Genomic DNA, 17,293 nt, shown 5'->3' with positions numbered 1-17,293 from the left:
GAATTTCACTGCAGTGCTGTTTATAATAGGGAATGATTGGAGATGATCCCAAAGCCCATCAATAGGTAAATGAGAAATAAACTGTAAATGGAATACTACACAGCAGTGCAAAATTAATGAACCAGAACTATGTGTATCAACATGTATATAAATCTCTAAAATATAATGCTGAACCAACAAAAAATGCAGAAAGATACAAAGAGTATATATAATGCGTGAAAATATGCAGAACATTGCTATATATTATTTAGGAATATATACATATGGGTAAAAGCAAAAGATCATGCATGGATACAATAGGCATCAACTTCAAGGTGGTCGTTACCTGTGGGAGGGAGAGAAGGGAATGTGATAAGGGGAGAAGATGCTGGAGAGCTTTGGTGTGTTGGTAATATGACACAGTATTTAGTATTTCTTAAACTGGGTGGCAGGCACATGGGTACCCATTGTATTAGCTATGCCTTCTGGATGTCTGAAATATTTCACAATTTAAAAATAGATGGCATAGAAAAATATCTAGCACGTTGTACATGGGTATTTTTTCTTCTTATTTATTTGTGCCTTCTATTATATCTATAATGATCCTGTCTTGCTTTAAAGAAATCGTTGATTATTTAACAAGAAAAAAAGCAGTTATGTTTAATTTTTTGAAAGTAAGAAATATCACTTCCCCGAATAATTTGCTCGGAAAACACTTATTTGCATGTCTGAGACGTTAACAGATTGGTGAAAATCAATTTGACACTGTATGACATGTGTACCCTGAGTCCAGAGCATGAGCCATCAGCTCAGGGATACCCACACGGGGTCCCCAAAACTCTGTCTCTTGGGGGTGCCTCAGAACCTGGGCCTGACTCCACTGGGTATGTGTCATGAGGATTAACCATTAGTCAGAGAGAAGGGTTGCTGGGGCCTCTTATGCAGCAGCTTTAAGTTAGGAGAAAAAAAAAACATATCCAAGCAGGCTGGGAAAGGAGAGGAACATGGGAGTGAAGGGAGAGAGAACAGGTATGGTATATTTTCTTTTAAATGAAGTTGAGTCATTCTGGAGCCATCCCAGTGCAGTATAGCCTCAAGTTGGGGAGTTTTGTGTTTCCTAAGCAATCGGCTCTGACTCTGCCAGTAAGAAATGCTTGAAAGCTGTTTCTTAAAGATGCACAAGTGTTTTTCTTTGTTTTGTTTTGTGTTGTTTTGTTTTGTTTTGCATAATGGACACATTTCCCATGCAGCCACTTTCCAGTTCTTTGTCAACTGTCAAGGTAAACTTTTAGAAAATTCCTCCATGGGCCATGGGGAGGCAATTTCTACCCAATACAGTATACTTAAGACGGAGAAAGCCAACTTTTCAATATCGCTTCAGGGACCATATTTTTCATGCATTTAACACAGCGGAATGCAAAGTAGAGAAAGAAAATTGAGTGTGCTCTCCCGACAATGGGGATTGAATGGGGAAAGTGATGCCAGGAGAATTACTGCCCCCTGGTGTCCACAGACAGTGGTGCAATCATTTGCTGAGAGTCATTTGTGTTTTTCTGCTTGGCCTTGCCACCATCTCCTGTCCATTTTAAAAGCCTTTAAGCAGGGAACTGGCAGCCCTCTGTAGCCGGCAGGAAAACATGCCAACTGTTTAAAAATCTGGAGATTTTACTTTAAAATCTAGGCCTGAAATTGCTTTTGAAAAATTGGAAAAGCTGTCAACTTTTGGACTGCACCCCAGAATAATAAATGTAGGCTAGAACTGAGAAACTCCTACCCACTTTGGACAAGACAGGTGCCTCATAGTCTCCACACTCCCACCTCTCCCTATTATCTCATTCCCAGGCAGTTTTACTAAGAGTTCTTGTGAGCTTCTAGATTTGCTATCATGACCTAAAGTCATTAAAGAGTTTACACTGGCATTCCAAGAAGGACTAGATATGGCATAGGGTCTTTAAAAGTGATGATTACATCACCTTATGCCTGGGAGGGAACAGAAGTCCACAAACCCTATCATATCCAGTCCAGGGAGATAAGTGACCTACTCAAGGTCACGCAGCTGGTAAGCAGTGGGCCCTGCATTTGAACACATATCTGTCTGACCCCAAAGCCCCACTGCTTTCCACTCCAACCATCCCCCATAATTAGCTGGTTTCACAGCAGGCCCTCCTCTGCAGAAGGTTTTTATATTACTGCTTAGACCATTAGAAGATAAATTCAAGGGACTCTGAAAGAACAATGTTCAAGATCTTTGTTCAAAAGACAGAAACAAGAAGCCCCAGAAGTAATCACCATCCTCCATCGTTGGTCCTGCTTCAGATATTTCTTATTCAAGTCAATAAAATTTCTCAAGCATCTACCATGTGCCATTCTCCATGCCAAGGGCTTGGATTTGGGGAAATTGAGGACTAGTTACAAGTTATAAACAGGGAACCCACCAGCAAGGGCCAAACTGTTTGGTTCCTCACCTCACAATGTCCCCCCATGGTCTCTTTCATGACAGCACACCTCTGGTGGCCTGTACCTGGACACTTCCTTTTGTGCTATAGGTCAGTGGCTCCCCTAAACTGGAATCAGACTGAGACCTACAAAATGGCAATGGGGTCTCTCTCCAGTAGTTGGAGCTCTGACAGGTTCTTCTGCAGATAACAAATAAAAGAACAATGGCTTGGTGTCTTTCCTGGAAAAAATTGCAACAGCAGATGCTATCAAGTGTCTGTTCTGTGCCAGACACATGGGATCTCACTTTGCCCTCACACAAAACCCTATGAGGATGTACTGTCATCACATTACCTCATCTTACAGAAACGCAAACGGGATAAGCAAGGTGAAGTCACTTGCAAAATGTACTGTTTGCAAATGGCAGAGCTAGGATTTGAACCTAGGGTTCTGTGGCCCCAGTGGTGACACCCACAACCACTACCTCAGAATGGCTTCCAAGAAGAATGTGTGTCTTGGAGGAGGTCAGGTCTTGAAGCACACTAGGCCTTCTGCAGCAGGGTGGGAGCTGAGCTGTTAACACCAAAGTTGGCTTACGAGACAGAAGCGGAGCTGCCACTCTGGGGCTGAGCTGCCACACTGATGATGCCTCTCTCGGGCGGCCTCACAATCTGTTGCCCCAGAGTTATGCTGTTTTGTGATTAAGCTATTTTCACTAAATAGTCTCCCCCTTCACCACAGCCCAAACTGGGGACTCCTGTTGGCACTGAATTGACACCAAAGACCAGCGGTTGACATAATATTTTAATGCTTATCATTTATGGGCACGTTGTGGACGTCTTGTTCAATATTTGAGAATTAAGATGGAGACTTCAGCTCTCTGCATAAAGATAAAATCCTCTCTCTTTCTCTGGGAAGCCAAAAGAAGCAGCCAGGCCCTTCTCTGAAGGATCCAAATTTAAAAGTCAGGGAGGAAGAGAGAGAAGGCGAGAGAAAGGAGAAAGAATGCAGCCCTGGTAGCACAGGGTGGAGGATGAGAACCCCGCTGTGAAGTCAGACTAACAGGGTAAAGAGATGCAAACCATCAGCATCTTCATTTTACACCTAAGGAAACTGAGGCCAGGAAAGATGCGCCCTAATGAGACCTGTAAGAAGGGTAGCATCTCCAAGAGGCCAGAACTGCGAGTTTCCGAGTTCGCCTGCCTGCACCTTATGCGCCCCAAAACAGCATCCGCCGGGGGGGTTTTCGCACCTGCTACTCTAGCCAGTCGCCCAGGTCCCGCCCCTCATGTCCTTTATTGGCTGCTGCGGGCACGAGACAAACGCAAGAGCTAACCAATGGAAGTGGCCCACGGCGAGTCTTACCCCGGGAAGCCGACACCGACGCAAGAACCCGGAAATGCGAAGGGCGGACCAGTGCAGAAAGCCAATCCGCCGAGACGACGGTGGCGGACCGACCAATGGCGAGTCGCCGAAGGCGGGGCCAGAGGTCGGTGACGGAAGAGGTCCTGGCAGCCGGCGCTGCGGAGCCTGCGAATGCGGGGAAGACGGCCACAGGGTCTGGCAACGGTGTGCGGTGAGGAGGGGTCGAACCCGAGGGTCTCAGAAGGAGCGAGCTGGGGAGGGTGCGACAGGGCAGCGAGCCCAAGGGCGGGGTTCGGAAGAGGGCAGCTCCCCAGAGTAACCTTAATCCAGTCCCTTCGCCTCTGTGGGCCTCAGTTTCCCCCTTCCTGTTCTAATGAGGGGTGAGAGATTCGCGCCTTCCAGAACGCACTTCCTCCTGGGCACACACCCGCGTCACCCACGAACTCCAACCTCGCCGGGGAGCCCGTCCTTCGGGAAGCGCGCCCAGACCTCCTGGACTAATCACCTGGGTGCACACCGTCATCCGTACCCCCAAAGCACGCCAAGCATTCGCCCATTAGAGCACGTACCAAGCTATTTCTGTATCATCGTGTCAGGCTCCCCCATTAGACTCAGAGCCCTGAGCGATCAGAAACCTAATCAACCATTTCTGGGTCTTGGTGGCCTAGCACCAGGAGCAGCCCGGAGCAGGTGCACAGGCACTGCTTACAAAATAGATGTGAAGTCCCACGCACTCTGAACTCAGACGCACGGGGGATTCCTGATACCTGTTTGTGGGCCTTCTGGGAATTGACTTATCTGTCTCTGCATTGTTTCTCTTGGAGCTGGAGTAGCTTGCCTTCTCGGGGTAGCGAGGGTTGGGTGAGATAATGTATAGCTTGTACTCAGCTCAGTACTCAGCACAACATAGTTGCCCAATAAATGCTACTGATAGCATAATGGGGCTCACATACCTGGCCCCTCCACTCCCAGTGCCAGCCCCAAGCACATGTACACTGTCACAGAGGGCAAGTGGTCAGCCGCTCTGGCCCACACCCTGAGATTTTGAGATGCTTGGACTGTCTGGACTCTAGACAGCATCCTGCTGGACAGGCCAGGAAAGGAAGGCCAGAGAAGGGATCATCAGCATTGTGGTTAATATCAGGGTGAGGGCAAGAAGAGATGGCCCCCCATATGGCAGTAAATTAGGACACCAAACAGTTGTGCTTATGCTTATCAAAGAATGGGCCTTAAAACTGCCTTAGCCAATCTGGGTGGGTGTCTGGATGTGCGTGTCTGTGTGTGTGTTCGGTATTTGTGCCCCCAGACACCCAGTGTCTGGTGTCAGAGAGCACAGAATTTGTGGTGAAGCGGGAGACTTTAGAGCCATGGGATCCTGAATTCAAGTCTTAAGGCTGTCACTTGCTCACTGGGTGACTTCAGGCAAGGGACTTCACCTCTCTCCACCTGTTTCCTCATCTGGAGGGTGGGGTGATGATAGCATCAGTTACTGTTGAAGACTGCAGGAGATAGTATGCGTAGGTCTTTAGTGCATAGCATAGGACCTGGCACACAGTTAAGTGCTTAATAAATGTTGGGCAGCGGCAGCATTGCTTTTCAGTCACACCACTCTGGACGTGGCACCAAATCCTTCCAGGCTGGCCCCTCCTCATTTATATCCACTCTTTGCTTGCCCCTACCTCCTGGTCATAGTTAAGAGGCGTGGGGGTTTCCAAGCCCTACCTGGAATCAGAAACGTATCCTAAACATATTACTTCCCCTACTTCATCTCCTACAACTCTTGGTTCCTTGCAGATCCAGCACTCTCTCAGACAACTGTGGATATGTGCAAGGGGCCCACCCCTGAGTCCAGATGACACTCATGTTGATGGCTTCAGTGATGGCAGTGACTGAACCAAAATGGGTCTCAGTCTGGGGCCGCTTCCTGTGGGTGATGCTGCTGAGCATGGTGCTGGGGTCCCTGCTGGCCCTGCTGCTGCCTCTGGGGGCCATGGAGGAGCAGTGTTTGGCGTTGCTCAAAGGCTTCTATCTGCTCAGGAGCAAGTTGGACAGGGCACAGCATGCTACCACCAAGTGCACCAGCCCATCCACAGAACTCAGTGTCACCTCCAAGCATGCAGCACTGCTGGTGGTCAAGACCAAGGCCTCTCCAGGTAAGACAGAATGACTGTCTGTCCTCAGTGCTTTTATTTTTGGATTATGCTACATTTTATTTATCTATTCATAATTTGTGTTTACACTTTTTAATTGATTGGGGTATCATTAGTTAATAACAAATTTTAGGTGTACAACTTTATGACATCTGTATACTCTCTTGTGTGCTCACAACCTAAAGTCTAGTTTCCTTCCGTCACCACATATTTGACCCCTTTTACTCTCTTCATCCTCCCCCCAACTACCTTCCTCTCTGGTAATCACCATTCTGTTGTATCTGTGTGCTTTTTTTTGTTTTATGTGTTAATTTGTTGCTTTTTGCTTTATATCCCACATAAGATTCTTGCCCTTTAACATCTGACTTATTTCACTTAGCATGCTCTCAAGATCCATCCGTGGTCTCAAATGGCAATATTTCATCTTTTAATGGCTGAGTAGTATTCCACTGTATATAAGTACCACATCATCTTCATCCAGTCATCCGTCAAAGGACACTTAGGTTGTTTAAATGTATTGGCTATTATAAATAATACTTAACATAGTTAACATAGGGATACATATATCTTTACAAATAAATGTTTTCAAATTTTTCTGGTAGATACACAGAAGAGGGGTTGCTGGGTCCAGTAGCACCTTTATTTTTAATTTTTTGAGGGACCTCCATACTGTTTTCCCTAGTGGCTGCACCAATTTACACTCCTTCCAGCAATGTGTGAGGGTTCCATTTTCTCCACAGTCTCTCCAATGCTTGTTATATCTTGTCTTGCTGATAACAGCCATTCTAACAGGTGTGAGGTGATATCTCATGGAGGTTTTGATTTGCATTTCCCTTATACTGAGTGATGTTGAGCATCTTTTCATATATCTGTTGGCTGTATGTCGTCCTTGGAAAAGTGTCAGTTCAGGTCTTCTGCACATTTTTTAATCAGATTTGTTGTTGTTGTTGAGTTGTATGAGTTCTTTATATAGTTTGGATATCAGCCCCTTATCAGAGGTGTCATTTTCAAATATCTTCTCCCATTTAGTTGGTTGCCTTTTTGTTTTTTTGATGGTCCCTCTTGCTGTGCAGCAGCTTTTTAGTTTGATGTAATCTCATTTATTTTTGCTTTTACTTCCCTTGCCTTTGGGGTCAAGTTCACAAAAACTTCTCTGAGACCAAGATTTGTAAGTTTAGTGCCTATGTTTCCTTCTATGTATTTTATTGCTTCAGGTCTTATGTTCAAGTCTTTAATCATTTTGAGTTAATTTTTGTCAGCAGTCTAGTTTCATTCTTTTGCATGTGGCTTTCCAGTTTTCCCAATGCCATTTATTAAAGAGCCTTTCCTTTCTCTATTGCTGTTTTTGGCTCCTTAGTTGAAAATTAGTTGCCCATATATGTTTGGGTTTATTTCTGGGCCCTCATTTCTATTCCAATGGTCTGTGTGTCTGTTTCTCTGCTAATACTATACTGTTTTGATTACTGTAGCTCTGTAATATAGTCTGAAGTCAGGGAATGTGATGCCTCTGTTTTTTTTTTTTTTCCCTGGGATTGCCTGGCTATTTCTGGGGTCTTTTGTGGTTCCATAAATTGAAGGGATTTGGGAGGCGGGGTGGGAAAGAAAAGAATAAATGTCCTCCCTTGGCTTCTTTTTCCTCCTGCTCCCCACATTCCACAGCACCAACTCTCGACTTCTCCCTCCCCCAACATGCAAAGTAAAGAAAATATAAATATAAAAAAAAAAAATACCATTAGGAGTTTGATAGGGATTGCATTGAATCTGTATATCGCTTTAGGAAATATGGGCAAAACTATGTTGATTCTTCCAGTCCATGAACTCAGAATATCTTTATATTTCTTTGTGTCCTCTTTAATTTCTTTCGACAATGTCTTGTAATTTTCAGTGTAGAGATCCTTCACCTCCTTTGTTAAGTTTACTCCTAGGTATTTTATCTTTTGTTGCAATTGTAAATGATATTGTTTTCTTCGCTTCCCATTGTTTCATTCTTAGTATACAGGAATACAGCAGATTTGTTTCCTACAACTTTACTGAATTTTGTTATTTCTAAGTTTGTTGGTGGAGTCTTTAGGGTTTTCTGTATATAGAACCATATCATCTGCAAATAGTAAGTTTGATTTCATTCTCAGTTTAGATGCCCTTTCTTTTCCTCGTGTAATTGCTCTGGCAAAGACTTCTAGTACTATGTTGAAGAACAGTGACAAGAGAGGGTATCCTGGTCTTGTTTCTGATCTTAAAAGATATCTACTTTGCAACATTGAGTGTATTAGCTGAGAGTGTCATATATGGTCTTTTATTAAGTTGAAGTGCTTCCCTTCTACACCTATTTTATTGAGTGTTTTAATCATAAATGGATTTTGTAACTAGTCAAATGCTTGTTCTGCATTTGTTAATATGATTTTTATCTTTGTTAATGTGGTATTTCACATTGATTTGCAGTGTTGAACCATCCTTGCATCCCTGGAATGAACCCCACTCGATCTTGATGTATGATCCTTTTAATGCATTGTATTCGATTTGCTAGTTTAGGATTTTTGCATCTAATGTTCATCAGAGAGTCTGGCCTGTGATTTTGTGTTGTCCTTGCCTGGTTTTGGTATCAGGGTAATGTTGGCCTTGTCAAATAAGTTACCAAGTATTCCCTACTTTTCTATTTTTTGGAGGAGGTTTAGGATTGATATTAAATCTTCTTTGAATGTTTAGTAGAATTCACCAGTGAAGCCATCTGGCCCTGGACTTTTGTTTTTTTGGGAGGTTTTTGATTACTATTTCAATTTCCTTACTAGAAATGGGTCTTATTAGGTTTTCCAGTTCTTTATAATTCAGCTTAGAAAGTTGTATATTTCTAAGAATCTGTCCATTTCTTCTAGGTTATTGAGTCTGGTAGCATATAGCCTTTCTTAGTATTATTGTACAATCCTTTGTATTTCTGAGGCGTCCATTTTAACTTCTCGTCTTTCCTTTCTGATTGTGCGTCGTCTTTTTTTCCTCAGTAAATATGGCTAGATTGGTCAATTTTGATTTTTTCAAAGAACAAGCTCTTTCATATTTTCTATTGTCTTTTTGTTCTGTTTCATTTATTTCCACTCTGATTTTTATTTCCTTCCTTTGATCCAACTTCAGGCTGTTTTTTCTAGTTCTTTAAGGTGTGATTTTAGATTGCGAATTTTGTTTCTTGTAATGCTGTAATACAGCCTGTAATGCTGTAAACTTCCCTCTTAGCTCTGCTTTTGCTGCATCCCCAAATTTTTGATATGTTGTTTTCATTTCTCTCCCCCCCCTCCCCCCACCACTACCACCTATGCTCTGCCGGGGTATTTGGGGTAGGGGAAGCAAGTCCATGATCTCACGGCTCCACTTCCCACTACCTCCACCGCCACCAGCAGAAGCTGTTGGCATGACTGTGCTGTATAAGACTTCCTAGCCACATTTATCTGGCCTTGCCTCCATGGGAAGCTAGGAAGAGAGAGACCTTTTACCAGAGAGAAACTGTTCTGCCCCTTTTACAATCCAGGCTGTACTGTGAAGGCTGCAGCCCAGCTTCTCCATTGTTGCCAGTGGATGCCGAGCCTCATCTTTGTCCTTACCCCATCCCGCCCCCCCCTACTCCTTCCAGGACATCCATCTTCAGGTGTTCCAATGCATGGATCTTTCAGGTGTGTTTGTGTTAAGCAGGGGATCCTTTGTTGAGTTACAGTTGTCCAACTTGTAAATTTAAGGGGAAGAGCAATGAAGTCTACACTCCGCCACGATGCTGACGTCACTGTCCTCCACACTTGTTAAATCAATGAATTAGAGTGTCCTGTGTGCAGGGCACAGGGTCTCAAAGAAGTCTGCCCTGAGATCCCAACCTAAGCAAGCTGACAGGTGACAGAGAGACACTAGTGTGGTGATAAGGGAGAAAAGGGGCTGCAGGCACACAACAGGAAGGCTCCCTGGAGGAGGGGATGCCTGAGTGAAAAGAGTGACCCAAGGGAACAGGAACAAGGGGAGAGTGCTCCAGGCCAAGACTAGAGGGTAGGAGAGCCTGGGACACTTGAACTAAAACCAGTCCATTATGTGTTGCTGACACTGACTCAGTGGAGGGCTGGCAAAAGGAAGACTGGTTGTTGGTAGGGTCCAGCTGAGAAGCAATAGGTTAAAAGAATTAAAGAAAGGCCTAGAGATGGGAATGCCTCAGAGGCTAATACCAGTGGGGAGCTATTCACAGCCTGGCCTACAGGAACAGGGGCAAGGGCAGGGGCAGAGCAGGCACCATGAGGATGGATCCCCAGAACAGCCAAGAGCCAGAGAAGATACAGGAAGGGCCGTGAGATGAGAGCTGTGGGTACAGAGGAATACATCCACTCACTATGGCCATCAGAAGGCAGGGCATCAAGTGATGCCTCCTAGGGTACAGAGAATGGCTCTGAGGACAAGTGGACAATTAACAACCTACCGCCCCATGGGGCTGTGGGGAACAAACACACCCATAAATGTAGTGGTCCTAGGCACACTGAAGAGCACAAACAGCATGGCTGGAACGAGCCCCCAAGGCCATGGCTTCCTCTGGGGCCTAGCACAGTTGACAGCTCACTTGGACATCCTTTGCCACTGCCTGCCCTTCTTGACAGTGCTTCTTTGGCTCTTTTCTAGCTGCTAACTTGGAAGCTAAAGCAGCTTTGAACCAAGCCCTGGAAATGAAACGCCAGGGCAAGCGGGAGAAAGCCCACAAGCTCTTCTTGCACGCCCTCAAGATGGACCCAGACTTTGTGGATGCGCTCAACGAGTTTGGCATCTTCTCGGAAGAAGACAAGGACATCATCCAGGCAGATTACTTGTACACCAGAGCGTTGACCATTTCGCCCTACCATGAGAAAGCCCTGGTCAACCGAGACCGGACGCTGCCACTGGTAGAGGAGATCGACCAGAGGTACTTCAGCATCATCGACAGCAAAGTGAAGAAGGTCATGTCCATCCCCAAGGGCAACTCGGCATTGCGAAGAGTCATGGAGGAAACATACTACCATCACATCTACCACACAGTTGCGATCGAAGGCAACACCCTCACCCTCTCAGAAATCAGGCACATCCTGGAGACCCGCTATGCTGTGCCAGGGAAAAGCCTAGAGGAGCAGAACGAGGTCATTGGCATGCACGCAGCAATGAAGTACATCAACACCACACTGGTTTCCCGCATCGGGTCTGTCACCATCAGCGACGTGTTGGAGATCCACCGGCGAGTGCTGGGATATGTAGATCCGGTGGAAGCTGGAAGGTTTCGGACAACACAGGTCCTTGTGGGCCACCACATCCCTCCCCATCCTCAAGATGTGGAAAAGCAGATGCAGGAGTTCATACAGTGGCTCAATTCCGAGGACGCCATGAATCTGCACCCTGTCGAGTTTGCAGCCTTGGCCCATTATAAACTCGTTTACATCCACCCTTTCATCGACGGCAATGGAAGGACCTCACGCCTGCTGATGAACCTCATCCTAATGCAGGCAGGCTACCCACCCATCACCATCCTTAAGGAGCAAAGATCTGAGTATTACCATGTACTAGAAGTCGCCAACGAAGGCGACGTGAGGCCATTCATCCGTTTCATTGCCAAGTGTACAGAGACCACTCTGGACACCCTCCTCTTCGCCACAACAGAATATCCAGTGGCGCTGCCAGAGGCCAAACCCAACCACTCTGGGTTCAAGGAGACACTACCTGTGAAACCTTAACCCTCTAAATCCTCCCTTGGTGACAAGGAACATCCAGGAGAAGAAAAAAAATCAAAGAAACTGATCATTTCTAGAAACCTTGTCATCTCTCAAAGCAAAAGGAGATAGATAAGGGACTTAAATATTCTTTACCTCCAAATGTTTTTTAAAGAAAAAAACTAAATTATTAAGCCTTGTCTATAAGATAACTTATAATTCAGCCAAGTTATTTATTTTCTTTTGAGCTAGGAAATGTAAGATATCTGCTCTCTGTGCTGGTGGCCCCTGTTCATGTGGTGGTCCCAGCAGGCTTTGGGGGCACCAGTGCTTGTGTGACCAGAACAGTTTCTGGAGTAGAATTTGCACTAAGGTGGAGAAGAGGCCAACAGCTGTAGGACGAGCTCCAGAGCCCAAGGACTAACTCCTCCAAGTCTTTCTTTGAAACGGGCTCCGAGGTTCTGTGACTCTACCTGGGAAGTCAGCACTCCTGGGAAGAACCTGGTCCAATTTTGAGAAATGACTGAAAGCTTTCTTTCTTAGAGGATTTTGTTCCCCTACAAAGAGATTAGTGCTGTAACTAATTCGTAGTAGTAGAGCAAACTTCCGAGATATGAATGTTGAAACATTTCTAGTTTGATACCCTGCTTATTTCAAGGAAGAGTATTTGAGCCACACAGTTTGCAAACTAGGCTAGTTTTCCATATCGAGACTATTTTAAGAATAGGGGAGTGGCCAACCTAGTTTTCTTTCTCTATCACTGTTTCTCTCATTTCATTTGCAGCAACTCAGACCAGATGTTTTAGTCTAAAAGTTCTCTGGGGTTTCACCGAACAACTGAATCACTGCAAATCAAATACTGTCCAAGTGGGCAAGTCTGCCCTTACCCACCATCCTCTGAGTTTAATGTCTTCTGTAGGTCAATGTTAAGGAACAGATCTAAGAAAACAGATGCCACATCAACACCAAATAAGCATTTTTGACAATGAATGAAGAGTACCAGTTTCCACTGAACCACAGAAAATCTCTGACCAGAGCTAGGACATGTCCCTTTTGTTGTTCAGCTTTATCTACTTACTGACCTGACCCCCACACGTCCCACAGCCACTGTACTGTCCAGCATCCCCTCAGGGAAGCAGAACAGATTGCCTTGGAGTAGCCTTATTTTTCTAGCAACTTATAGAATGTTATATGTAATATGGCCAAGTTGTCATTCTGTGGAAGTAGAATCTTCTCTTCCAATCATATAAGGCACAGGTGCCAACATAACTGCTGCTACTTAAGAGTCAGAATGGTCAGAAATCTTTAGGTTTCTCTTCCAGGGACAAAGTCCATGATGTCTAACACTGTACTGCACTTTGTCGGTATCTGAATGATGGTGAATATATACAGGGTGTTCTCTGGTTTGAGAATTCAGATACTGATAGTAATGAGGTCACTATTCTTATGTAGCAAGTGTTTACAGTTACCTAATTATATAATCTCAGAGTGGTTTTCCGAAAGATTAAGGAAAATAAGTGTAAATGTATATGAAATGGCCCCGTGATAGTTATTCAAGCCTTTATAGAAAATATTTTCATATTTGTATCCTGCCATAAGGTATTTCTTAAACCTTAACTCTTCTATTGTCTTGGTTTTATAAGCACAACAAGGAGGCCTGACAGAGTGCTTGCTTTGTACTATAGAAATTGGCACTTTAGCTATATGTGAAGGATATTATTTTAACAAATAACTGACTCTAATAAAGTATTTTATTTAATAAATGCCTAAGACTTTGCTGTCTTATTCAAGAGATAATCCATTTGTCAGAAGGATGCAGAGGAGATTATTTTCAAAACCTTAGCCCTATTATTATTCTGGCAGTGAAACAGATCCAAGACAGTACTTTCAACAGGAACACCAGACAGAACTAGTTGGGTAAGCTGCCTACCTACGCTGAAAGGAATAGATCACTGACTTTTAAGTAAGACTCAAGTAACTGAAATAGTTTTTCATGTTTCTACTTACCATGAGTTCATGATTTTCTGGGGAAAACACATAAACCCAGTCATTCCTGAAAATCCACTTACAGAACAGTCAACACCCCAAACCAAAACTGGATCCTGCTCAAGTCTGAAAAGGTTCAGCTCTGTTACAAGCCTATGTTAACATCTGAGACTATGAAGTAAAGTCAGAGAACTGGCCAACAACAAGAAAATAAAACAGTGAAATGTGAAGTAAGCAAAGAGTAAAAATGCCTGAATCTAGATTGATAAGGAAATATTCATGGCTCTTCAGTGTCGGTCCCCAACTGTCCCAAATCCTCATCCACAGAACAGGCTTCGGCAGGAGAGTGGCCATTCTAGAGAACATGGTTTTTTATGACTATTTATGAGATGAGAAATAGCCACTGCTTGAATTTAATTCAGATTACTCCAAACAAAAAAATTTTTGTTTTTGTGCAAAAAAAGAGAAAGACAAGGTAGAGGGGGGACCTACAGATTAAAAGATTTAAGAAGTTATCAACTAATCATAACTTACAGGGGGAACTGACATTTATGAAACGAGAAAACGAATTACTGCTAATGTTTTCAAGAATAATGCTAAAACTATGGCCTTTAAGTCCTTATCCCTTAGAGCCACTTACTACAATATTACTGAAGAGTGCTATGATATCTGGGGTATCCCTCAAAATAGTATGGAAAGTAGAGATAAAGGAAATGGGCTATGACGTGAGAAACGCTGACATTCAATGGTAGGCACATAAGGGGTTTATCTCATTCTCTTTTTAAAATTTTCCATTAAAAAATGTTTAAAAAAGTAGTGAAGCCTGACACAAAAACTTACAAAACATAAATGAGTTGATTTCCATCACATTTGAAAGAATCCCATTTTTCTGCAGAGCATCTTTATAAAGGAAGTTCTCCCTACTGAATTGACAGTGTCGCTTTCAAAGCAAGAAATATTTGATAAATGAGGGGTAAAACTTAAAAGCTAGAGGGTCAAACTGATAAACTGAAGTTTTAAAACTGAAGACACATCGCAGCTGAAAAGATTTAAAGGCAACAATAGGATTTGACTTAGAAAAGTTCTATTTACACATCTATTAGGTAAAGCAAGGTATACCCATTTCAAAATACAGCCATATGTAAATGTACAGCTGAGTACCATTCCACAAGAAGTTTTTAAGAGAATCTCAGTTTAATAGACAAAGCTAAATGGGGAAAATTTAAGTTTGCACTTGACGTGGTATTTAAACAAAACCAAAGGACTGAAACTCAATATTTAGACAACACAGTCAACTACTCACTAGGCAAAGAAAATGGTCCACAGCAGATGGCACACATTCCTATATAAAACAAATGTCACAAATATTCTGCTTTTATGAAACATAAGGGGTTGACATGTCATTTACAAATACATAATATAAAAACGCACAGCCCCCTTGAACAAAAATCCATCAAATTTTTTTGTGACTTCCCTTATCCCCACCCCTTTACTAAAATAGGCCATTCCGGTGAATTACTAGCATCTGCCATTTTTGTCTTTTAAAAATTAAGAGTGATGAGCATATGTGCTATGCAGAGTGTAAGAGAACTGTCTTATAAAAAGGGGCAGAGTTGGCCGAAAACATTTGGACAAGTGGATCTCAAAAGAATGTGCTCAAGTTTCACTTCCATTTCTCACTCTTAAAAGACAAAAAAAAAAATCTGAGAAACTACACCCTGTGCCCAACCTGTGGAGTGACTGTTTTCCTCCTGTTGCCCTCAATATGAGGGAACACTTAAAGCCTCTTTCTTGGACACCATTTTCCTTTCTGTCTAACCCAGAGAAAACTACGTGGGTGCAGGCGCTGCCCCAGGCCCTTCCATACCCAGAGTACGGCTGGATGACTGGTGGGCTTCCTGGCCAGCATGAAGTAAGGGATTTCTCTTCTCTTAGAGTCCCGTTCACTTTCTCAGAAGCAACTTGGCAAAATCAGCATTGGACATCTTGGGAGCCTCAGTGGCAGCTGAGGTGGTGACCGCTGGCTTTGGGGCAGGGCCATTCTCCGCCTGAGCTGCCGTAGTGCTTGGGCGTTGCAGGGCGCGAGGCAGCAGAGAAAGCTGGGTCCTTCCTTTGCCCCGCCTGGAAGAGCAAATGTTGAATGTACCCTTTCAAAGCACCAATTTATAACCCTTTTATTTGTGAAAATAAACCAGGAGAGTCTTAAATCGCTTAAAGTTAAAAGGTGAAAAGTAAAAAAAAATAAGAATGATAAGACAATGCCTAAGCTTCCTTGACTTTGACTAGTAGGTAAAAAATCACTTTAACTTGGCCTTTTCCCCATTTTGGCAAGGACCAAACCTGTGCAATGTAGTCACCCATAGGGTAGATAAACATGGCTGTAATCTTTCAGACCTCACCAAATCACCTCACAATTTCGCATTGTCATCCCTATCAAATAAAGACATAGCTTTTATGTGATGACAGCCAGAGCTGCACATTACCCTAGCAAGCATACAGTTGCCAAGTTTTGTTTTAAACATATGGATTCACCTGGCAAAGAGGATTTTAAAGTAATCAATGCCTGATGAAAATCTGACCTTAAATAAATCACAAGTGTAAATTGGCAAACACCAAGAAAGGTTTCACTTCTAGGCTTATACTCTGTATCACCCTCCTCTGTTGAGTACAGTGGACAGCAGGACCCGGCTTTCTGTCCTAACGTGCTGTACTGACAGGAAACAAATTCATCATGGTGCTGGCCCAGGCAAAGTCTGCACTGGCTAGCGCACAAACACTTACGCTCCATATATCTGCCGCAGCACCATGGGGCCACCTGGGCCTTTCTTTGCTTCTGGCTTCTCTGGAACTTTCCTCTGAGGGGGATTGCTGATAGCCACTTTGATGACGTTCTCTTTAATAGTCATGCCGTCCATCTTCATGACAGCCTGCGACGCCTGGGATTCATTTTCGTACTCCACATAGGCGAGGCCCTGAAAGAGACCATATCCAGAGCCAGGTCAGGCACTGCAGAGCCAGATGCAGCTTCCTCTTTCAGGTCAGGAGGCCAGGGCAGGCACCCCATTAATAGGTGACCTTCTCCACCGCTACCATCTGTCTACAAATTTAGTTCCCTGCCCTACTCTTCTTCCCTTTTTCTGTAACTAACTATAACTTCGGATAACTTTTTTAGGTTCAGTACATCTCGTGTTTGGCTCCAGCCAAAAAAAAAAACAGGCCAGTATAAATCCAGCAAACAGATGAGGTCGCCTGGACACGGGAGCAGCCTTCAGCCTTCCCTTATTTCATATTCTTTAACATTCGATTAACCTGGATAAGGGCAGGGCGAGGGGAAGAGGTAACTAGTGCTTAAACAACACTACTCAAAATGTGGTCCAAAGAGGATTTAACGAGAGGCTAAGAAGAGGCCAGAGGGGAGGACATGATAATGGTGAGCCTGGTGGAAGGACCTGAGGAAACGGCTGGGAGATGCAGTGAAAAGGAGGAGTCTGGGCAAGAGGGAGGAGATTGTAGAGGACGGCCTCTCACCCCAAGTCCCCAAGGCTAGGGCTCCGCACTGTGCCTCCTTCCGCCCTGCTAATTCGTGGTAGCTCTTTTTTCCCAAACACTTTATTCCTTTTAGTGCAGTTACCTAAAAACAGGTTAATCTGGCTCCAAATGCAAGTACAATCTAGTGTACCTATCCTTCTG

At 44.0% G+C, this 17,293-nt stretch overlaps 2 protein-coding genes across 3 annotated transcripts in view; one reads left to right on the top strand and one right to left on the bottom strand.

Annotated features, from left to right (window-relative positions):
• The first annotated feature begins 3,903 nt into the window (after nt 1–3,903).
• Nucleotides 3,904–13,384, top strand: FICD (FIC domain protein adenylyltransferase). The gene is made up of 3 exons (XM_039861910.1): nt 3,904–3,991; nt 5,575–5,933; nt 10,566–13,384. Exons 2-3 carry the CDS (start codon nt 5,633–5,635, stop codon nt 11,639–11,641), a joined length of 1,377 nt encoding a protein of 458 aa, XP_039717844.1. The 5' UTR covers nt 3,904–3,991; nt 5,575–5,632; the 3' UTR covers nt 11,642–13,384.
• Nucleotides 13,385–14,670: 1,286 nt separating this feature from the next.
• SART3 (spliceosome associated factor 3, U4/U6 recycling protein) overlaps nt 14,671–17,293 on the bottom strand; it is a 31,510-nt gene continuing 28,887 nt past the window's right edge. For both annotated transcript variants that reach the window (XM_039861908.1, XM_039861909.1), the window contains exons 18-19: nt 16,385–16,575; nt 14,671–15,724 (exon numbers count right to left, since the gene is read on the bottom strand). In XM_039861908.1, coding sequence (XP_039717842.1) covers nt 15,547–15,724; nt 16,385–16,575 — 369 coding nt within the window. In that variant the 3' untranslated portion in view covers nt 14,671–15,546. The remainder of the gene's footprint in view (nt 15,725–16,384; nt 16,576–17,293) is intronic.

This window comes from Pteropus medius, unplaced genomic scaffold, assembly GCF_902729225.1.
Source record: "Pteropus medius unplaced genomic scaffold, Ma_sr-lr_union100, whole genome shotgun sequence".
NCBI classification, from domain to species: domain Eukaryota; kingdom Metazoa; phylum Chordata; class Mammalia; order Chiroptera; family Pteropodidae; genus Pteropus; species Pteropus medius.
The sequence above is the reverse complement of the archived record's forward strand: the minus strand, read 5'-3'. Positions and strand labels throughout refer to the sequence as shown.